This window comes from Hyla sarda, chromosome 2, assembly GCF_029499605.1.
Source record: "Hyla sarda isolate aHylSar1 chromosome 2, aHylSar1.hap1, whole genome shotgun sequence".
Classification (NCBI taxonomy): Eukaryota; Metazoa; Chordata; class Amphibia; order Anura; family Hylidae; genus Hyla; species Hyla sarda.
In genome coordinates, this window is record NC_079190.1 from 366,288,360 (window position 1) to 366,312,775 (window position 24,416).

Sequence of the window (24,416 nt, forward strand, 5' to 3'; positions counted from 1 at the left end):
TGTAAGGGTATGCGTATATGTAGTGTTTTTTGTTAGTGTAGTGTTTTTAGGGTACAGTCACACGGGCAGAGGTTCACAGCAAGTTTGCCGCTGGGAGTTTGAGCTGCAGTGCAAAATTTGCGCCATCTCAAACTTGCAGCATTCACTGTAAACCTCCGCCCATGTGAGTGTACCCTGTACATTCACATTGGGGGGAGGGGGCAAACACCCAGCTGTTGAAAACTCAGAGCATGCCCTTTGGCTGTCCGTGCATGCTGGGAGTTGTAGTTTTGCAACAGCTGGAGGCACACTGGTTTGGAAACACTTAAGTAATACATTTTCAAGTGTTTTGCAACCAAACTGTGTTTCCAAACCAGTGTGCCTCCAGCTGTTGCAAAACTACAACTCCCAGCATGCATGGTCTGTCAGTGCATGCTGGGAGTTAGGAAGAACACTGAGGTAGGAAACGGACAATGTTTCCCAACTAGTGTGCCTCCAGTTGTTGCAAAACTACAACTCCCAGCATGCCCAGACTGCCCAGGCATGCTGGAAGTTGTAGTTCGGCAATATCTGAAGGATCAGATGTTGCTGAACTAAAACTTCCAGCATGCTTGGGCAGTCTGGTATGCTGGGAGTTGTAGTTTTGCAACATCTGGAGGGCCACAATTTGGAGACCACTGTATAATGGTCTCCAATCGGTGCTCTTCCAGATGTTACAGAACTACAACTCCCAGCATGCCTGGACAGACTGAGCATGGTGAGATTTGTAGTTTTGCAACATCTGGAAGAGCACAGATTGGAGACCATTATACAGTGGTCTCCAAACTGTGGACCTCCAGATGTTGCAAAACTGCAACTCCCAGCATGCCCAGAAAGCCAAAGGCTGTCTGGGCGTTGCAGTTTTGAAACTCCCAGAGGCAGCAGTGAGATCGCTTTACGGTGATCTCACTGCTGCCAATGAAGATGCCGCCCTGCTGCCGGAAACTCACCGCCAGGGACGCACCACCTCCGGAGCCGCCTGGAGGACGCCGCTCGTGCCGGGACCGCTCGGGACACCGCATGGCCGGGTAAGTGACGCCGGGGGACGGGTAAGGGACACTTAGCAGAGCGGTGTGTGTCCCGATCCCCGTGATCCGGACTCGCACACCGCGCTGCTATCAGCTAGTTTGACCAGCAATCGCTGCGGGGGTGGGGGATGAAACCCCCCGTGGTCGCATGGTAAGATGGCTGGCTATCAGTGATAGCCACCATCTTACCGGGCACTGCGGGATGCCGCGAGTAGCGGCAAACATGTTCATGACGTACCTGTATGTCATGGGTCGGGAACACCTTGCCACTCATGACGTACAGGTATGTCATAGGTCGGGTATGGGTTAAAAGCCTCTTTTTGGCGACAACTGCATTTTAAAGGGGTACTCTGGAAAACTTTTATTTTTATTTTTTTAAATCAACTGGTGCCAGAAAGTTAGATTTGTAAATGACTTCTATTTAAAAATCTTAATCCTTCCAGTACTTATTAGCTGCTTAATACTACAAAGGAAATTCTTTTCTTTTTGGAACACAGATCTCTCTGCTGACATCATGACTACAGTGCTCTCTGCTGACATCTCTGTCCAGAGCAGCATATGTTTGCTATGGAGATTTTCTCCTACTCTGGACAGTTCTTAAAATGGACAGAGGTGTCAGCAGAGAGCTCTGTGTTCCAAAAAGAAAAGAATTTCCTATGGAGTATTCAGCAGCTAATAAGTACTGGAAGGATTAAGATTTTTTTTAATAGAAGTAATTTACAAATCTGTTTAACTTTCTTGCACCAGTTGATTAAATGCTTGATTTTTGTAAAAACAATTGGCTATCTAGACTTCATGAGTTTGCAGTCATTTGCTTAAATGGACGCTAACTTTTTTCACGTTTAACCCCTTAAGGCCCATTTTCACCTTAACCTCTTGGGGCTGCAGGGCATATGCATACGCCCTGCATCCCTGGTCCTTAAGGAGTATTTCCGGTCCCTGCTGCTCGCCAGGCTGGCAATGGACTAGAATGCCTGCTGAAATCATTCAGCAGGCAACCCGTGACAACGCCTGGGGGGTCCTGATTACATCGGCAGGGGGACCTGGGCCCCAGGAGCGGCGGCATAAAAAATAAGTAAATCACTATATATACATACCCCCCCAAATAAATGAAAAGGTAAAGTTGAGGTCTACACTTGCATGTTATGTCCCAAAATTTTTTTACACTAACATGCTGGTGTTGCTGCATACTTTTCATTTTCACAAGAGGTAAAAGGAAAAAAGACCCCCTAAATGTGGAAAGCAAGTTCTCCTGAGTACAGAAATACCCATATGTGGGCGTAAAATGCTCTATGGGTGCACAACAGGGCTCAGGAGTGAGAGCGCCATGTACATTTGAGGCCTAAATTGGTGATTTGGACAGGGGTAGAGTATTTTGCTGCAGTTCTGACATAAATACATATAAGAAATACTCACATGTGACCCCCCTTTTTTGAAACTACACCCCTCATGGAACATAAGGGGGTATAGTGAGTCTAACGCCCCATAGGTGTTTGACGATTTTTGTTAAAGTTGGATGGGAAAATGAAGAGAGAATTTTCACTAAAATGCTGGTGGTGTCCTAAATTTTTCACTTTCACAAGAGAAAATGGGTAAAAAGCCCCCCCATAACTTGTGACCCCACTTCTGAGTATATAAATACCCCATATGTGGATGAAAAGTGCTCTGTGGGCTAACTACAATGCTCAGTAGAGGAGCGCCATTGGACTTTGGAGAGAAAATTTGTTCGAAATTGAAGGCCACACGTGTTTATAAAGCCCCCATGGTGCCAGAACAATGCATTAGCCGTGGGTCCTGGCTGCCCTTAGCAACTGGAACCCATGTTCTCCGCTTGTGAGAATGGTTTAAACCCTGTTAGCGGGACTCGGGACGTACAGGTACGCCCTGAGTCCTTAACGACGCAGGGTGTACATTCCCAAGTCCTTAAGGGTGCATTCACACATGCATATTTTGCTGCCCATTGACTTCAGTGGGCAGTAAAATCTGCTGAAGCTGATCTGCAGCAGAAGATACGCACGTGTGAATATACACTAGGGGTGCATATTTCCTGCTGCAGGTCTGCTTCAGCAGATTTCTACAAAATCTGAAGCATCAAAAAAATATGCACGTATGAATGTACCCTTAGGGCTCATTCACACGCCGATAATGCACCCTACAGTGCTGCCCCCTCTGCCTGATCATAGCGGCAATCTGCCGCTACGAGCACCCACGCTGTTTTGTGCGAGTCGCTGCGCGGTGTAGTCACACATTGCGGCTGCTTTCTACCTAGCTCAGGGAGCAGGGGGAGCAGCTGCGACATGTGCGAGTACACTTGGATATGCGCGCTGTAACTCGCACATCGCAGCGTGGAAGCTTGTAGCGGCCGCTTTCCGCTATGAGCAGGCAGCACTGTAGGGTTCATTGTCTGCAGATACGCAGCGTAAAATACACTGTGGATCTGAGTGTGACCTTAGGGTATGTTCACACGTACAGGAACTGCTGCACATTTTCTGCAACTGGAGTGGTGCTCGTGTCGTGCGCCAGGTCCTGACCTGTAATGGCGGACATCAGCGATTGCGATGTTCGCCATTAACCCCTAAGATGCTGTGATCAATATAGATCACGGCATCTGCGACAGTGCGATTGGTAAAATGGATTATCGGATCATCCGCGGGGGAACCAATCATCCGTAATGGCATACTGAGGCCATCCCCTGGGGTCTTCCGCTCTGGTCTGAGATCGAGCAGACCAGAGCAGAAGATAACCGTTACCAGAGATCAGTGCTATGCCCTATGCATAGCAATGAACAGTATCAGCAATCAAATGATTGCTATAGCTAGTCCCCTATGGGAAATAGAGAAATCCAGATTCTGCAATGGATCTCCAGTGCAGATGTGAACGTAGCCGAAGCTGTAATCCTAGCAATTATAAGCCTGATATCTAGTACTTAATGATTTATGGTGTACACTCTGTTTTGTGTGTTAATGAGTAGTTTTTGTTTAGTTCATTCATAATGTGGTTTTGTTTTTTTTAGTATGAAGTGTAACAGAACAGAAACTACCACCTGAAACTGCTGCTTCAAGTTCAGATCAGTCAAGGAACATCTGCCACAATAGTAACATACAAGACCAAAGAAGAGAACTTGCGCTGAAGACACAACGCTTGATCTGAAACAAGAAGTTTGTGCCTACTCAACAGCTACACAAGAGCACTTCCCAACGCTGCTATTAGTCTTTGTTTTATTCTCAGCTCTGCACTCTGCATTCGCATTGTGTAGCAGGAGTCGTCTTTCTTAGCTCAGTAGATCATTTTCTCACTATCTCTTTGTAAACTAGCAATCGACAACCTCCTGTACCATCTGCTGTCTACACGAATTGGTAAAAACTACCGAGTGCAATACCAGAATATCTCAGCAAGGTGGGTACTGTTTGCTTAATATCCAATTTGATTGTTCTGTTCCTAAAAAAAAAGTGTTGCTGGTCTGAATGTTCTGATATCCCAAACATGTGTATAATCACACTATATACCTGATTATTATATATATATATATTTTTTTTTTTTTCTGGTGAGAAGTTACCAATTCTGTAGACCATTTTTTTTTACACTCAAATATAGTTATACTGCAACATGTAAAAGTGATGCTCAGTTAAGTGATGTGATCACGAGAATAATCTAAAGACTGCCCTACTAAAATCCAATTACGATTCATAGCGTAATATTTGCTCTGTGAGCTAAATAGCATTCAGTGGTTTATAAACCTGTCCATTTTCACTAAAATTTGGATAATGTCTCGGTTTGCAGTGGGTTTCATTTAATAGACCCCTTGTTAAGCCTGGACCTGCGATCATAGCATGGATGCAGAAATGCATGTTGGATAAGGCCGGTTTTACAGGAGCAGTTTACTTAAATCTGAAAGTTATATAAATATCATAGCTCATGTAGCTATGCAGTTTATGCAACTTCCATTAAGGGTCTATTCACATGTACAGCATTCTGTGCAGATTTGACGCACAGGATTTCAAGCTGTGATCAGTCACTCAGTTTACATTGAAATCTGCAGCAGAAAATCCTGCGCTGAATACTGTACGTGTGAATAGACCATAAAGGAGTATTCCTGTATTGAAAAAGGTATCTGCTATCCTAAGGATAGAAGAGGTTCAGATCACTGGGGTCCCCTGCGATCTCCCGTATGGGGCCCTGGCGGTCCGCAGCAAGAAGCCGCGGCTGACATGCCCCCTCGATACAACTCTACTAGAGATGAGCGAACTTACAGTAAACTCGACTCGTCATGAACTTCTCGGCTCGGCAGTTGATGACTTTTCCTGCATAAATTCAGCTTTCAGGTGCTCCTGTGGGCTGGAAAAGGTGGATACAGTCCTAGGAGAATCTTTCCTAGGACTGTATCCACATTTTCCAGCCCACCGGAGCACCTGAAAGCTGAACTAATTTTTGCTGGAAAAGTCATCAACTGCCGAGCCGAGAAGTTTGCAACGAGTCGAATTTACTGTAAGTTCACTCATCTCTAAACTCTACGACAGAGCCGGAGCGCTGCCTTCGGCAATCTCCAGCTCTTGCATAGCGCTGTATTGAGGGGGCCGCCGAGCCCGAGGCCCTGTACAGGAGATTGCGGAGGGTCCCAGCAGTCAGACCCCCCCCCCCCCCCCCCCCCCCACGGTCTTAAACTTATCTCCTATACTTAGGATAGGGATAAGGTTTTTCAATACTGGACTACTCCTTTAAGGTTAATAAGAGTTGCGCACATTCCATATGTCAGATGACTCCTGACAATATGTGACAGCAAACAGGCTGGAAATGGTCGGGAAGCGATCTGTTTCACGTGTGGGTGAACCCAATTATACTTTAGATGTTTTGTGGATTTTCAACTAGGCATTCCCTGTCTTGTATAAACAGGCATATACAAAATATATAGAAATCTCAGACCACGTTCAGTCTTGGAATTTCAGCTGTTTTGAAGTGTAAATTCCATTCAGCGACTGCACATTTTAGTGCACTCAATACCCCCTTAGCAACAACCAATATAACACAAGTGCAGGAGAAGATGCCCCCCACGTGGCACCAAACAAATACCACAAAGTGTAGCAACACCACTACCACATTACAGCATAAAATACTTCTCCAACAGAATAAATAGTGCGCAAAGTCCACACAAACACTGTCTTCCACATTGCACCTTCAAATGCCAAGTATATTTCCCTTGTAACAGCAAGCTTCATGAAATGAGTGAAGAAAAATACTGCTAAATACCGGGAAATCGCCATCATTTAGAAAAATACTGTTATCCATTTTTGGTCATACCGCCCAGCACTAACCTCTCCTGCTCAATTGAATTTGTCAGTGGTTACACCTTTTTTTGTTAACTTCATGCATTACATGTTTCATGGTTACACTTGATCTGAATAGGGAAAATGGGTAACATTTTTGCCTTTGTAACTGGCTTCTCTGAACAAGTCAATGCAAAATCTAAGGGTGACTACTATGAGCATGTGGAATCCTTGTGGGTAGAACTACAAAGGGAGTTAACCCCTTAAGGACCAGGCCAATTTTATTTTTGCATTTTTGTTTTTTTCCTCCTAGTCTTCTAAAAATCGTAACTTTTTTTTTTTTTTTTTTTTTTTTTCATCCACAGACTAGTATGAGGGCTTGTTTTTTGCGTGACCAGTTGTCCTGCGTAATGACATCACTCATTTTAACATAAAATGTATGGTGCAACCAAAAAAATACTATTTGTGGGGGGGGGGGGAATAAAAAAAGAGAACCGCAGTTTTGGAAGGTTTTGTTTTCACGCCATACACAATGTATGGTTATAATTGACATGTGTTCTTTATTCTGTGGGTCAATACTAGAGATGAGCGAACTTACAGTAAATTTGATTCGTCACGAACTTCTCGGCTCGGCAGTTGATGACTTTTCCTGCGTAAAATTAGTTCAGCTTTCAGGTGCTCCGGTGGGCTGGAAAAGGTGGATACAGTCCTAGGAGACTCTTTCCTAGGAATCTATCCACCTCTTCCAGCCCACCGGAGCACCTGAAGGCTGAACTAATTTACGCAGAATAAGTCATCAACTGCCGAGCCGAGAAGTTCGTGACGAATCGAATTTACTGTAAGTTCGCTCATCTCTAGTCAATACGATTAAAATGATACCCATGATTATGTACTTTTCTAGTATTGTTGCGCTTAAAAAATCGGAAACTTTTTAACCAAATTAGTATGTTTAAAATCCTTCCATTTTGACTACCTATAACTTTTTAATTTCCGTATAAGGGCTCATGTTTTGGCCATGATTTGTACTTTTTATCGATACCACATTTGTATATATAAAACGTTTAGAAATTTTTGAATATTTATTTTTAATTTTTTTTGTGACAGCAGCAATTTTTTAAATATTTTTTCGTTCACCGTACAGGATCAATAAAATATTTGTTTGGACATTTACGCACGCGGCGATACAAAATGTTTATATATTTTATTTTTACTTTCACTTTTACACTTTAATAGTCCACATAGGGGACTATCTATAGCACTCCTTTGCTTGCTAATACTGTTCAGTGTTATCGGCGATCTTCTGCTCGATCTCAGCAAGGTGAGAGGACCTCCGGCCGCCATGCTGGATGATCGGATCCCCACGGCAGCGGGGCGGGCAATCCAATCATCCATTTAAAGTACCGCACTCCCGCAGATGCCGTGATCTGTATTGATCACTTCATCTGAGGGGTTAATGGCTGCTGATAGCAGCCGGGACCTGCCGGTCATAGAGGAGCGTAAATGTACGCCATGGTGCGTTAAGTACCACGGCACCATGATGTACATTTACATCCATTGTCAAGGGTTAAAGGGAACACTAAGTGATACAGTGTTCGATATCTAGGAGCAAAGTATGTCTCTCCTATAGACATAAATGGAGGGGGACTACTGCTACTCTGAGGACTAGCACAGCCAGCGTTCTGAACATAAATGCTCAAAACACTGCTATAAATGACTGTTCTGAGGTGATTTCTGTGCAGGGCAAATTTATCAGCGATCATGTGACTTTACATAAATTTGTCCTGGGACAACAAACTATCACAGAAAATCCTGTGCACCTACACTGATTTCACAGCCAGGCAATGATAAATTCCCCCATATTGTTGGGATTTTGTAAGTGTCTGCTCTTCACACCTGAGGGGTAAATTAGTCTTACTGTCAATCAAAATCACTTGACACATTAAAAGTTAATCACATTGGATCTCCATTCTGAGACCCACTCCATTCGTGAGGTAAGTCTAGGAAGCAGGCGCATTGTGCTCCACTCCCCGAGAGATCCGTCCATTTCTTTAGAGATGTAACTTCTGGCTGCACAGCACAACTGTCCTACATTAACAACCCTTATCTATTAGATGTGATCACCTAGAAAGTTTCTTGTTCTGGACCACCAGCATGTCTATGGATTACGTAGACTTGCATTTGCTTTTGAGAGCTGTGCAATGCTTTGTTTCCCCTCTGGTATTCTGGAAATTCAAAATCTATGTTCACACGGTGAATTGTCTGTGCGGAAATGTATTGCCCATATAATGCACACTTACCGCTACTACAGTGTTTTTGGCTTGTTACATGCATTTACAGCATTTGGAGTGTTGTAATGTATGCATTCCCCCACAAAATAAAAAAAAATTAAAGTGCAGTTTTAAAGCAGTCTGCGGTGCTTCCCTATTTGAGGAAAAAGATACTAGCCTGACAGCACAAAGGTCTTGTCATCCAAAGGGTAACAAACATTTTATGGTATCTGTTAAACAATACACAAATGCAGCCTAAGGGTGCGTTCCCACAGGGCATATACGCAGCGTATTTGACGCTGCACAAATTTTACGGCAGCAGCGGCATGCTCACTATACACACAGGGCTTTCCGGCGGCAGCCCTATGTGTGTAGTGAGTTTTGGAGGCGGGGCCGCATGTCAGTCACGCCGGCACATTGACCCGTCTCCAAAACTCACTACACACATAGGGCTGCCGCCGGAAAGCCCTGTGTGTATAGTGAGCAAGGGATAGGCAGCGTATTTCCCGCTGCTGCCGTAAAATTTGCGCAGCATCAAATACGCTGCGTATACGCCCTGTGGGTACGCACCCTTACTCCGCCAATATAAACACTGATTGGAATGGTGGATCTTTGCCAGTAGGGATGTTCATCAACTAGCCCAGAACACACGGGGGGAGATTTATCAAAGCCTGGACAGAGGAAAAGTTGTTTAGTTGCCCATAGCAACCAACAAGATGGCTTCTTTCATTTTTCAGAGGCCTTTTCGGGGGAAAAAGCAATCTGGTTGCTATGGGCAATATTTCCTCTGAACAGGTTTTGCTAAGTCTCCCCCCCATAATGTTGTTCCAAGAGGGTATTAAAAGTTCAGCTGTGAACACTTGTGTGTTACAGGGGCACTATCCAGTTGACTTGTGTGATATAGAAATATGTAACATTTAATTGTTGGACAGCCCTTTTTAGAGGCAACTGTGGAGATTCCTCTTGTACTTTTGAGTTTACTTAAACCTGAATCTCAGGAGTTATCTTTATGTAGGGAGTGTGCTAAACGCTGGATCTCTAGCTGTTGGCCTAGATTCCCTGATCGTCTAGCTTTGAGGCAGCTCCTAGTAGGCTAACAGATAGGAGTGCACTACCTACTATTACATTAATATTCTGCTAACTCCATTGAAGAACCCCCTGCTGCTCCTTCACTTTTGTATGTGCTATATGGGTTCTGTTCGTTCACCTACCTTTACTTGATTGTAGTTAAATCTTTGTCTCGTGCATGGGATACCGAAGATGCCCATTGTGCGTGGCAGCTTTGCCAAGAGGCCTTTTACAGTTTTTTTATTTTAAGACCCAGGAAATGTAAATAAAAAAAAAAAGACTAATTGTACTTTGTAACAACAACCTTAATTTTACGATAAAATATACTGCGAAACAGAAAAATGTGAAATGTTTTCTTGGGCATTGACGTTGGAACTGCGCATCGTGTCAAAAAAAGGTAAACACTGTAGTAATCAACGCTGTTGTCAGGTTCCCCCTTTAATGGCATGCAGTGGGGATTGTGACAGCTGTTAGCGGCCACTGATATGGTGCAGACTCTCGTTCTGTGCCCGCTCCATACACCCTTACCGACCCCATGATATAAACTAACATAATTGGTCCTTAAAGATGGCTTAATGAACATAAAACATACTGTATATTGCTTGGCTCTGTCTGCTTTCTGTGGTTTATTTAACCTTCACGTTTTTTGAATATTTGAAGTTCAATTTTATTTGTGAACTTATATTAAATAATTGGTAACTGTTTATCCTTGTCCTGTCTTGTTCTCAGTCACATCCTTCCATAAAAAAAAGTAAATGACTTGTAATTTTATGTCCACCTTAGTCTAGAACGCTAACCCGTTTTTCCCCTCTTAGGGCTGGCATCTTGCAATGAGTTTTTTTCTCATTTACAGCCTCACTGGAATTGATAAGGTGTCTTGTTTGATTTTGTTATATGCAGCATTGTAAAATTAAGTTGAAACAGGAGTAGGAATATGGCAAGCACCTGGAAAGAATTTGTTGAATTTTCCATGCCGTCTTCTCCCCCTACTGCATACGTTAGTGCCAACCTGGGCAATGCATCTCCAGTCGGACTGACTTTATCACCTTATGGCCGATCAGTAAGTTTATTTCACCATACCAATTCTAATTAACTGCTCGCTCTAGCCCATATAGAATTGGGGCACATACCCTAAACAGTGGCTTCTTATTTCTCCTCCCCCCCCCCCCATTACTTCATTTGTCTCTCATCAAATTAATTTTCTTTTTTTTTTTTGCATTCTTTGTGTCATTTAGTTCATCTATTTTCCTCACAAGTAGATATTTTTGTGAAGAGAAATACATTTTTTTCACTAACTTTTTTTATTTTTTTTTCATCTCTACTCATTTTCTCTTAAAATTCTGTGTTCTAGCATCCACAGATTCTAGAACTTTTAAGAGGTGGCCACCTCAACCTCTTTGATATGTATTTGCACTATTTCTAATTCAAAACTTGTCTGTGCAACTTAAAATATTGGGTTAAGGCAGTGTTATGTATTATACTGATGCAGGCATATTTACCATATTTTGCTCTTGCACGAGATTTGGTAAATTTGCGACAATGACCAGCTCTTATAAAAAAAAATTGTCAACCAGGGCTGTGGGGAATTTTCCGTTCAATGTGTCGTGTTTTTAATAATGCAATTTTTAGGCTTAGTAGTGGAAGCTTTACTATAGACGGAATCATTTACTAAGCCGAGCTTAGCGTTAGCCCCAACTACCCCGGTACTTACCACCCTAGTGGGAACAGGCTGGTGTTATTTAGGCTGGGGACAGCTAGTAACAATGGTCCTCACTAGGGCTGCACGATATATCACAAAAGCAATCAATTCCCGAATTTTTATTTTTTTGCGATATGCCCCTCCGGGAAAACCTGATATTATCTGCTCTGGCCGGCTCACACGTGCTGCTGTGGGTGGGGGCCGGCCAGAGCAGGTAAAAACAAATTAAAATACAAAATGCCAAATGCTGGTGGTTGTAGTTTCCAAACAGCTGGAGGCACCCTGGTAGAAAAACACTGAGCTAAGTAAAAGGGCACAGGGAGAAGGGGGGGGGGGGGGGAAACTTCTGCTCACCTACTCCCGGTCCCTGCAGATACCCCCCCCCCCCCTCCTCTGTGCGGTCCAACGTCTCGTCTCTTCTCCATACAAGCAGTAGGACCTTTCCCTTTTCAGCCAATCGCTGGCAGCAGCGGTGTCATGTGTCAAGCCAGTGATTGGCTGATATGGGGGGGGGGGGGAAGGCCTTTCAGCAGCAATCACTAGGTTGGTGATATGAAAACTGCCTGGGAAACCTAGTGTGTTGCTGCAGTACAAAATGTGGCATATCGAGATCACAATATTTAGGCCCATAATCTCAATCGCTCATCTTCCCCATATCGTGCAGACCTAGTCCTCACCCACCCTGGTAACATTAGGCTGTTGCTACTTGGTTGATATCTGGCTGATACTGAAAATATGGGGAACCATATGTTTGTTACTGAAAATAGGGGAAACCATATGTATGTTAAACAAACATATGGTTCCCCCTATTTTCAGTAACAAACATATGGTTCCCCATATTTTCAGTATCAGCCAGATATCAACCAAGCAGCAACAGCCTGACGTTACTGGGGTGGACGAGGACCATTGTTACTGGCTCTCCCCAGCCTGAATAATGCAAGCCTGTTACCGCTGTTGGTACCAGCTCTTCCCGGCACCCCTGGAGTGGTGGATACCGGGGTAACTGGGGGTTAGCGCTAGCTGAATTTGGGGCTAATGCTAAGCCCTGGTTTAGTAATGGATTCTGTCTATAAGACAGCTTCCACTTCTAAGCCTGAAAATTCAATTATAAAAAACACACTGAAGAGATAATTATTTTAAAAAACACTCCCCCCACAACCCTCATTAACCCTTTTTTATTGACATTAAAAAATGCTGTTCATCGTCTCAGTCCACTGAATCTTACGTAGTCCTCCACATTCACGTATCTTAAATGAGAAGAAAAACGCAAAAAATGGGTTAGTACATATATAATGCAGTGTATTCCCAAACAGAGAGCCTTTAATTGTTGCTAAACTACAACTCCCATCATGAAGTGCTGTAGTTGAGCAACATCTGGAGTCTCCTGTTTGGGAACACGCTGCCAGAAAGGCTCTGTTCCTATTCAAAACGCATGAGAACAGTCAGGCCTGGACTGTGTAGCTCCACCCCCTAATGACGTCATCACTTGGGGCAGATCAGTAAAGGTCACGGGGTCTTAGGAGTGAGACCCCTTGCGATCTCTCTGCCCTTGGACAACTACTCCATCTGTGTCCCATGATGGGAGTAGTTGTAGTACCGCATTGCTGAGGGACAACACTCGCACATACCCCAGCTGCGGGACTCTTTTGGGATTGTTAGGCAGTTAGTCCCGAGGCTGAGTGGCAGATTGCAGTGGATCATTCTCCAGAGACCCACTGTGATCCGCATTTATTAACTTTACATGCGGGCGGCACATGCCGCTCCACTGTGCTCCCTGCCGGCTCCAGGTGGGTAATACTGTAGACAGATGTCATAATTCATAATCCCCACTGCGAGATGGGAGTTTTGACTGAAGAGCTATTCACCAATCAGAGCTCCTGGCGGCAGGTATTATGAATTGACAGCTGTTTACAGTAGCCTGGAGCCGTTGTGGAGCTGCATGTGCAGACCGCATAAGTTGATAAATGCAGATCCCAGCGGGTCTCTGGAGAATGATCCGGTGCGATCTGCCCCTGGACCAAAACTCCCATCAAGGTCACTCTGTCCATGATGGGCATAGTAGTCCCAAGAGTCCCACACCCGGGGGATGTGAAAGTGCCGTCTCTCACCACTGCAGTACTACAACTACTCCCATCATGGGACACTGTCTCATGATGGGAGTAGTTGTAGTTTAGCAGTGTTGAGGGGCTGCTCCTGCATCCCCAGGCTCTCGGTAGGACCCTAACCTACGTGTCCTTTTTGATTGGTGTATCTTCTGCATTACAAAAAACGTATTTGTGCAAAAAAAGCGTCTAAAAAGCCGCACATGATAAATTAGTATCCACTGCAAAATGCTTTCCACGATGCACAAAACAATACTGCTTACTTTTTCAAAGACGCAAAAATTTACGAAAATGCTTCTTTCACCAATGATAAATTTCCCCCAGAATGTCTGCCCCGACTTTATCTTGGTAGATGGTATTGTTACTGGGCCCTTGGTCAACATTTTTCTTTCTGCCATTGATTCAGCTGAGAAATAAATCTTATTCACTTTGTTAGGGTTTCCCCTGCAAATTTGAAGTCTTCACATGGCATACTTGCAACTATTTTTTTTTTGTCCAGTTTTATAAAAACACCCAAAACTTCAGCCAGTAAATAGCTGGGAACTCATTTTTGGTCTTTTGCAGCCATGTAAAAATAGTTAATTGGACCCCTTATTCTTGGCAAAATGGTGGTCTTGGAACACAGGGTGTTTATCAAGTCAACATTTATGTAACTTGAATGAAGATGGCTTATACATAGAAAACTGCAGCTTATCGGTCCAAGGCATGTTTAGTTTTCCTGCAAACACTTCATTGGCCAATGCCTAATGGCTATAAACCTCAAATCTGATATTTTATCAATGTGACTTTGCAGCTCTGCAACAGCCACTGATATATAACCTATGGCCACAAACTGAGGATATGGCTAGGTTTATGATGGTGTAATATACAAAGATGTATTCTGCAGCTCACATGCATAGTGGCCTCATTAATCGGATGATCCGTAGAAGGGTCACAAGTCAGACCCCTAACCACATATGGTCCTAAGGGTAAGTCCTCAATATAAGTCATAGAACTCCTTCAGTTTGAAGTCTTGGCATTCATGTTTGTCAAAAGGCAATGCATCAAATGTTTGTTGTATATTTGCATAAATACTGAAGGGAAACTTGCTTAAAAGTCGATGTAGGTTTTAACTTTATTAAAACTTGAGATGATGAGATGCACTTTGAGCTGCCTGGAAAGTAAAATTGTGATTAAAACAATATTTAGCAAGGCTTACAGGCAATCTCTCAGCTCTCTATAATGCACAGAGCTTTATAATGTTGGGAGGCTCACATTGGCACTGTCATTTACAAAAACTTTTTATACAATGTAGCTAATAACATTTATGTATATTTGTAATATACATTGGTTAAAAAAAAAAATATAGATTTATTTTTAGGTGAAAAAATGCTGTCTTGTTCCAGCTGCTAATGCTTGTGTCTCTGTACACGCCCCAGGCTCACAGCAGGCTGACAAGCCAGGAGCATGCACAGAGCCCTGCATGTTCTGCTCAAACTTACTGTATTTTGTCTCTTCATAGACAATAGAAGCAGAGATAAGGCAGTATTTTTCACCCAAAGATGTTTTTTAAACCAATGTATACCTTATAATATGTAGGTAACATGTACATTTTTAAATTTTTATAAAAAAAAAATTCAGATTGCAAGGTCCAGGATGGGCATTGATCAGTCATATAACCATTCTTTTGCCGTGAGCTCAATTTTTAGAGGCCTTTACGTTTTTATGTAAAGAATACTTAACCCCTTAAGGACCAAGCGTTTTTCAGTTTTTGCTTTTTCGTTTTTTCCCCTCACATTTTAAAAATCGTAACCCTTTCAATTTTGCACCTAAAAATCCATATATTTTTTTTGTGTGCCAGTTCTCAATTACAGCAGTCATTTTACCCAAAAATCTACGGCGAAACAGAAGAAATCTGATTAAAATGATATCCTACTTATATAGGTTTGATTTTGTCATACTGCTGGAAAAAAAATCATAACTACATGCACGAAAATTAATAAATTTTAAATTGTCATCTTCTGACTCCTATAACTACAGTGGGGATCAAAACTTTGGGCACCCCAGGTAAAAATTTGTATTAATGTGCGTTAAGAAGCCAAGGAAAGATGGAAAAAATCTCCGAAAGGCATCAAATTACAGATAAGAAATTCTTATAATGTGTCAACAAAAGTTAGACTTTATTTCCATCATTTACACTTTCAAAATAACAGAAAACAAAGACCTGCCAGTGTCATGGATTGTTCTCAATCATCATCTGGGAAGACCAGGTGAGGTCAATCTCAAAGGTTTTAAATGCCCAGACTCATCTGACCGTGCCCCAACAATCAGCACCATGGGTTCTTCTAAGCAGTTGTTTAGAAATCTGAAACTGAAAATGGTTGACGTTCACAAAGCTGGAGAAGGCTGTAAGATAGTAACATTCCGAACAGAGGATATTGACATCTGAAAACATTTTTCTAAGAAATGTCAGTCATCAGGAACAGTGGAAGTTAAAGCAAGATCTGGAAGACAAAGAAAAATATCAGACAGAACAGCTCGCAGGATTGTGAGAAAGCTATTCAAAATCCATCCAGAAAGATCTGGCAGACACTGGAGTTGTGGTACACTATTCCACTATAAAGAAATACTTGTACAAATATGGTCTTCATGGAAGAGTCATCAGAAGAAAACCCCCTTCTACGTCCTTGCCACGAAAATCAGTGTTTGAACTTTGCAAATAAACATATAGACAAGCCTGATGAATTTTGGAAACAAGTTCTGTGGACCAATGAGGTTGAAATTTAACTTTTTGGACAGAATGAGCAAAGGTACGTTTGGAGAAGGGGAACAGAATTTCATGAAAAGAACCTCTGACCAACTGTTAAGCATGGTGGTGGATCAATCATGCTTTGGGGTTGTATTGCAGCCAGTGGCACAAGGAACATCTCACAAGTAGAAGGAAAAATGGGTTCAATAAAATTTCATCAAATTTTGGATGCTAACTTGATGCCATCTGTGAAAAAGCTGAAGTTAAAGAGAGCATGGCTTCTACAAATGGATAATGATCCTGAACACACCTCGAAATCCACGTGGGATTACATCAAGACACATAAACTGAAGGTTTTGTCATGGCCTTCACAATCTCCTGACCTGAACATGATTGAAAATCTATGGATAGACCTTAAAAGAGCAGTGCGTGACAGACAGCCCAGAAATCTCAAAGAACTGGAAGACTTTTGTAAGGAAGAATGGGCAAAGATACCTCAAACAAGAGTTGAAAGACTCTTGGCTGGCTACAAAAAGCGTTTACAAGCTGTGATACTTGCCAAAGGGGGCAGTACAAGATATTAACTCTGCAGGGTGCCCAAACTTTTGCAGATGCCATTTTTTTTTTTGTTTTCTGTTATCTTGAAAGTGTAAATGATGAAAATAAAATCTAACTTTTGTTGACATAAGAATGTCGAATCTGTAATTTGATGCCTTTTTGGAGATTTTTTCCATCTTTACTTGGCTTCTTTATGCACATTTAATACAAATTTTTACCTGGGGTGCCCAAACTTTTGATCCTGATCCCCACTAACTTCCAACTTTTTTTTTTATCGCCTCATGCATGTCCGAACTTTCAAAATAAAATGTTAATGATCCGTGCGGTGAACGGCGTAAAAATAAAGTCCAAAAATGCTGCCTTTGTCACATTTTTATTCCCAAAAAAATGTGTAAAAAAAAATTATGTATCAATAAAAAGTACAGATGACGGCGCAAATAATTATACCTCATACCACCGGTAAAAACCAAATTTATAGGTGGTCAAAATAGGGAGATTTTAAGATTACGGTGTGTGTGTTTTTTTTTTTTTTTTGTTTTTGTTTGCGGGACTAAAAGTATCTAGCCATGGGTATCGTTTTAATCATATTGACCCACAGAATAAAGAACACGTCATTTTTACCGTAAAGTTTAGTGTGAAAATGAAACCCTCCAAAATGTGTGCAAAATTATGGTTTTTCATTTAAACTTCGTCCCTAAAAAAAAAAAAAAAAAAATTTGGGGTTTGCGGTACATGTTTATGGTAAAATGAGGTTTCATTACAAAGTACAATTTGTCACGCAAAAAACAAGCCCTTATATGGGTCTGTAGAGGGAAATGTAAGTTATGGATTTTAGGAGAGGAGGAAAAAACTAACTCAAAAATAAAATTGGCCTGGTCCTTAATGGGTTAGAGGAAATTTCCTTGCTAAATTTCAGTGTGTGTACCCATGGGGGGAGCTGCAACTCCAGCATATATACAACCAAAGCCTGGATCATTTGGCTTTCCTCCTGTACTGATGGCACTAGGTCCTGTGTTTCGATGGACCCGTAGTGTACATGCCAGTACTGCTCTCAGCTGAGAAGTGGATACAAAGTTTCCCTTCAGTGTATCAGCTTTGAGCTCAGGCTGTTTCTCAGAGCATTTCCCAGACTACTCCCATTTTGGTTAAAACAAGAGTATCCAAAGTTTAGGGTACATTTTAGAGTTCATAAGTAAGGGTAAGTGTAGAGTTCATTTGGCTCTGGTGCTAAATGTGTGGTGTCTTTTTTTTTTTTTTTTTTTTTTTTTTTTTTTAATTTTATTTCCTCCCCCCCGCCGATTGCAATTTCATTTCCTGAACATAACCAGAACTGTAGCTTAGTAACACTACTATACCTTTTTGTGTGTATTCTATTTTAGTTTGTCATGTTTCACTATATTCTGTGCTGAGGAAGAGATTCTGTCCTAGAAGTATGTATTTTTAAGATGCCCTACTGGGCTTTTCAGAGGCTATGGATGCCATTGTGTATGGTCCATACATAGGTGTTCGTTTAAAGGGGTACTTTTCATTTTACATTTTTTTTTTTTTTTTTTTTTTTTTAAGGGGTAGTCCAGTGATGAAAAACTTATCCCCTATCCTAAGGATAGGGGATAAGTTTGAGATCGCGGGGGGTCCGACCGCTGGGGCCCCCTGCGATCTCTCTGTACGGGGCCCCGGCTCTCCGCCGAGATAGCGGGTGTCGACCCCCGCACGAGGCGGCGGCCGACACGCCCCCTCAATACATCTCTATGGCAGAGCCGGAGATTGCCGAAGGCAGCGCTTCGGCTCTGCCATAGAGTTGTATTGAGGGGGCGTGTCGGCCGCCGCCTCGTGCGGAGGTCGACACGCCCCCTTCCCGCGGGCTGTCGGGGCTCCGTACAGGAGATCGCAGGGGGCCCCAGCGGTCGGACCCCCCGCGATCTGCAACTTATCCCCTATCCTTAGGATAGGGGATAAGTTGCTCACCACTGAATCACCACTGGACTACTCCTTTAAATCAACTGGTGCCAGAAAGTTAGATTTGAAAATTACTTCTATTGAAACATCTTAATCTTTCCAGTACTTGTTAGCTGCTGAATACTACAGAGGTAATTATTTTCTTTTTTAAACAGAGCTCTCTGCTGACATCTCTTTCCATTTTAGGAACTGTCCAGAGCAGCATATGTTTTCTATAGGAATTTTCTCCTACTATTGACAGATGTCAGCAGAGAGCACTGTGTTCCAAAAATAAAATTTCCTCTGTAGTATTCAGCAGCTAAGTACTGGAAGGATTAAGATTTTTAATGGAAGTAATTAACAAATCTGTAACTTTCTGGCACCAGTTGATTAAAAATGTTTTCCACAGGAGTACCCCTTTAATGCTGTCGGAGAACACCATTTGAAACACCTTGTGTTGGCAGCAAGAACATCACCCCATTCCTTATCTCGGGCTATGATCTCTTAAAAGATATAGGAAAAAATTGATTAAATATAAATTTATCACAATATGTTGAGGTAGCGATCCTTATGTAGTTCCTTGTAAATCTTCGCAAACAAGCTTATTTGCCCCAGACTGCATGTAGTGTCTGTTTTTTTTTTTTTTTAATTTTATTTATTTTTTTAATAAATTTTCTTTTAATTTTTAACGTTTTAACTGTTTATCCCAGCTGTATGTGATGGAGAAGCTCTATACTGTATCAGATTCTCTTACACCATCTACTGCCCTCCCCATAACTCCTACCTCCACCTCATGTGGGGCTAAAAAGCAGAAGAGGACCCCACTGTATCAGAGATCTGTAAGTCAGGGAGTATTTGGCCCACAGCATGAGCATTTGCTGGCACAATGTTTTTGCTCTAACATATTAAGTCTAATACTTGGGCTTCTGTGGAAATGTACAAAGATGGGGATAGTTGTAGGCATTGTGTGGTGGTGCACTGTCAGTTTAGAGACTTTATTGTGGCATGAATGGCTTCTATGTGCCGATACCAGATCCCCATTTGTCTGGCAACCTTTAGGTATAGTGTGAAGATAACTTTAATATGAACCCACCGGGGAAAATAATTTTAACAGTGTATTAACTCAAATCAGAAATTTGTCTTGTGTATCCCCTTATTCACATCATGTTTTTTCATTTTTCTGTTAACGTTGCTTTTTAATTTCTGCATATATCTGCAATCTAGTATTTTTTGTTTGAGGGTTAAGCAGTAAGAAAATCTTAACATGTTTGATTAATTTAACAGCATTTATTTTTATTTTCCATCTTTGAATAGATTATGGAAACTAATAATACTTCATATTTTGTTAGATGAGCTTTGACCCAAACCTTCTCCACAACAATGGACACAATGGGTACCCCAATGGTACTTCAGCACTGCGTGAAACGGGCGTTATTGAGAAACTTCTAACATCATATGGATTCATACAGTGTTCAGAACGTCAAGCTCGACTATTCTTCCACTGCTCACAATACAATGGAAACTTGCAAGAGCTCAAAGTAGGAGGTAAAGCTGAGTTTTTTTTAAATTCATGTAAAAGGAGGTTTTCTTAACTAGCCTAACAAAATAAATGAACCCTATAATGATAAACGATGCCATGGCGTCCCTACTCATGACACCCTTTTTTATTGGCCACAATAGGGAGCCAATGAACAGTTGTGCTTCATTGACCATATTGTCAGTGATCATATAAAATAATTTAGCGTGTAGAGGGGTGTGTACGGCACTGCGGCTTCTATGGAATGGTGATACTGTGCGTAGTTGGACTTAGCTGTAGTGAAGCTTATGTGGTGCTCTGATTTGTAAATGGTATCCAATTCAATCAGCAGATGAAAGATAATGTAGAAAAAATCGGAACTCACCGGGGCTTCAGTTCTTAATGCTTTATTGCATATGTAACATACTCACTCACACATAAAGAAAGGGAGACATACAGTGGGGGGAATCATGGCGACAAAGCTCTGTTTCGTACAGGGATTGTACTTCCTCCAGCCATAAAAAAAAATATATAAAATAATTTGATCGCTTATTCATTTAACCCCTTAAAGGGGTATTCTGGTGGAAACTTTATTATTTTTTTTTTTTTAAATGAACTGGTGCTACAAAGTTACAGATTTATATGCTACTTTTATTAGAAAATGTCAGTCCTTTCAGTACTTATTGGCAGCTGTATGCTACAGAGGAAATTCTTTTCTTTTGTCTTGTCCACAGTGCTCTTTGCTGACGCCTCGATCTATGTCAGGAACTGTCCAGAAGCATAGTTTTGCAATGGGGATTTTCTCCTACTCTGGACAGTTCCTGATACCGGGCATCAGGTGTCAGTAGAGAGCACTGTGGACAAGACAAAAAATAAACTAAAAAATAATTTCCTCTGTAGCATACAGCTGCAAATAAGTACTGGCAGGATTAAAAAAAATTCTACCCCAGTATCCCTTTAAGGACAAAACCTATTTTGACCTTTAGGACCAGGCCAATATTCGTTTTTGCATCCTTCTAAAAATCATAACTCTATTAATTTAACACCTAAAGACCCATAAGGGCTTGTTTTTTGCCACTCAAATTGTTTTTGATTGATTGTAATTACAAAGTACAATCTACTGCAAAACAAAAAATATATATTTAAGGGGTGACATTTGAAGAAAAATGCCATTATGTAACTTTTGGGGGCTTCAGTGATCGACTGATATTTATTTTTTAAGGGTCGATACCGATAATCTGTGACCTTTTCGGGCCGATAATTTATACCGATATTCGGGTATGTCGCCGGCTATTCCCCCCTTGCAATGTCACCGCAGCTGTCCCGGGCAGCTCCACTGAGGATGCCGCAATCTATTTTGATCGCAGCGTTTAAAGGATTAATGCCGGGCATCGTCCCGACCGCTGTTTCCCGGCATTAACTGGTGGGTCCTGGCTGCTGATAGCAACAAAGACCCCCCCCTGGGTTTAAATCGTTCTCTTTTTGCGAGAGCGGTTTAGACCCCATTAACGGCATCAGGACATAGTTACGCCCTTGGTCCTTAAGTACCAGGACGCAAGGGCATACCTGTGCGCCCTTCATCCTGGATGGCTTAAGCCAACTCTGTAAAAGCTTCTTTGCCCCTGGGGGTGGGGTTTCAGAAACTTGGCAAGTAGTGGGGTGATAAACTTATCACACAGGCAGCTTATTTTTGTAATAAAGTAGAAGTATGTCAATTTATTTTCAAGTATCGTGGCTATAGGATAACTTATGATACGGCTTGTACAAAGGTGAAAGATTAAAGCAATTTCCTATGTTTTTGCAGATGATGTGGAGTTTGAAGTGTCATCAGACAGACGTACTGGTAAACCTATTGCAGTTAAATTAGTAAAGATAAAAACTGAAATTATGCCAGAGGAAAGAATCAATGGACAGGTGGGTGGTAATATTATGGAAGTGCTCTATGACCTTAAAAGGGTACTCCGGAGAACCAAGCCCATCATAGCTCATCCTTTCCCTCTCATTAACTTATTCATTAATTAGCTCATGGAGCAGTTTCTTCTATTTGGTTGTCACTTACATGCATAAAGTGAGTTAATGACCTCATCCAGTCATCCGCTCTGGCCAAATCCCTTTCTGCTAGCGGCCACCACCCCCTAGGCAATGCAGGGCAGAAACCAGTGAGTCATTCTCTCTTTAGTGCTGAGAACTGGGAGGTGTGTGCAGCCTTAGCCAATCAGACACTGAACCTCTCTGCTGCTCAGAGCAGGAGGGTGGGGGCAGGCAGAGCTGTAATGATTGATTGGGAGATGTAGACGGGGGGAGAGAAGGGTGGCAAAGAACATCAAGCAGCCAGAGAAAACAGAGGCCATGTATATCAGGCAGAATGGTTTACAGGGAACATATCAATGTAGTGGGGTGGCTTTGGACACGGACACATTGCACACACACATTACACACACATAATGTCCGTAAATGTTGGCACCCCTGAAATTTTTCTAGAACGTGAAGTATTTCTCACAGAAAAGAATTGCAGTAACACATGTTTTGCTATACGCATGTTTATTACCTTTTGTGTGTATTGGAACTAAACCAAAAAAGGAGGGGGAAAAAAGCTAATTGGACATAATGTCACACCAAACTACAAAAATTGGCTGGACAAAATTATTGGCACCCTTAACTTAATATTTGGTTGCACACCCTTTGGAAAAAATAACTGAAATCAGTCGCTTCAAATACCCATCAATAAGCTTCTTACACATCTCAGCCAGAATGTTGGACCAATCTTCCCTTGCAAACTGCTCCAGGTCTTTCTTATTGGAAGGGCGCCTTTTCCCAACAGCAATTTTAAGATCTCTCCACAGATGTTCAATGGGATTTAGATCTGGACTCATTGCTGGCCACTTCAGATCTCTCCAGCGCTTTGTTGCCATCCATTTCTGAGTGCTTTTTGACATATGTTTGGGGTCATTGTCCTGCTGGAAGACCCAAGATCTCGGATGCAAACCCAGCTTTGACACTGGGCTGTACAGTGTGACCCAAAATCTGTTGGTAATCCTCAGATTTCATGATGCCTTGCACACATTCAAGGCACCCAGCGCCAGAGGCAGCATAACCCCAAGACATCATTGAACCTCCACCATATTTTACTGTAGGTAGTGTGTTCTTTTCTTCGTAGGCCTCATTCCATTTTCAGTAAACAGTAGAATGATGTGCTTTACCAAAAAGCTCTATCTTGGTCTCATCTGTCCACAAGAAGTTTTCCCAGAGGGATTTTGGCTTACTCAATTTTGGCAAAATGTAGTCTTGCTTTTTTATGTCTCTGCATCATCAGTGGGGTCCTCCTGGGTCTCCTCCCATAGCATTTAATTTAAATGTCGACGGATAGTTTGCGTTGACACTGATGGTCCCTGAGCCTGCAGGACAGCTTGAATATCTTTGGAACTTGTTTGGGGCTGCTTATCCACCATCCGGACTATCTTGCGTTGTCCGCTTTCATCAGTTCTTCTCTTCCGTCCACGCCCAGGGAGATTAGCTACAGTGCCATGGGTTGCAAACTTCTTGATTAGTGTTGCGCACTGTGGACAAAGTCAAATCTAGATCTCTGGAGATGGAATTGAGAACACAAATTGTGGAAAATCATCAACAATCTCAAGGTTTCTGTTGCCCATGCTTAGTGTGGCACACACAATGCAAAGATTAAGTGAGCTTCTCTCCTTTTTATATTGCCCACACCTGTTACTTGCCCCAGATGAGTTTAAAGGAGCATCACATGCTTGAAACAACCTTATTTATCCACAATTTTGAAAGGGTGCCAATTTTTGTCCTGCCCTTTTTTGGGAGTTCGGTGTGACATTATGTCCAACTTTTACTCCATTGGGGGACACAGACCTTGGGTGTATGCTGTTGTTGCTAGGAGACTTGACACTAAGGAAATTAAAGTCTGCTCCTCCCAGCAGGATATACCTGCCTACAGAGCCTGAGGTAATCAGTTTTAGCTTAGTGTCGCAGGAGATGGACACTAGTCTGGGGTTCTCCTCAGACTTGGTCTAACATTTTTTTTATTTTTACAGAATAGGGACGTTTAGTTTTTCTTTCAGGTGGGGACTCAGGAACATAGCGTTTACTGTTTCCCCACTTGTGATTGAGGGGGCACAAGCATCGTGGATGTACGATTAACCCCCTCTCGCCAACGGTCAGCGCCTGGGGTTGTAACTTATGGGTCCGGGTCCCACACCTTTCCCTGCTCGTCTCTCT

The 24,416-nt window shown here is 42.2% G+C and overlaps 1 protein-coding gene across 3 annotated transcripts in view; it reads left to right on the plus strand.

Moving 5' to 3' along the window:
* Positions 1 to 24,416, plus strand: part of CSDE1 (cold shock domain containing E1) — a 74,006-nt gene that overhangs the window by 13,266 nt on the left and 36,324 nt on the right. For 2 of the 3 annotated variants that reach the window (XM_056558371.1, XM_056558374.1), the window contains exons 2-5: positions 4,060 to 4,442; positions 10,543 to 10,702; positions 20,014 to 20,209; positions 21,985 to 22,094. In XM_056558371.1, the coding sequence (XP_056414346.1) occupies positions 10,577 to 10,702; positions 20,014 to 20,209; positions 21,985 to 22,094 (432 nt within the window). In that variant the 5' untranslated portion in view covers positions 4,060 to 4,442; positions 10,543 to 10,576. The remainder of the gene's footprint in view (positions 1 to 4,059; positions 4,443 to 10,542; positions 10,703 to 20,013; positions 20,210 to 21,984; positions 22,095 to 24,416) is intronic. The other variant, XM_056558372.1, reaches the window with a different exon arrangement.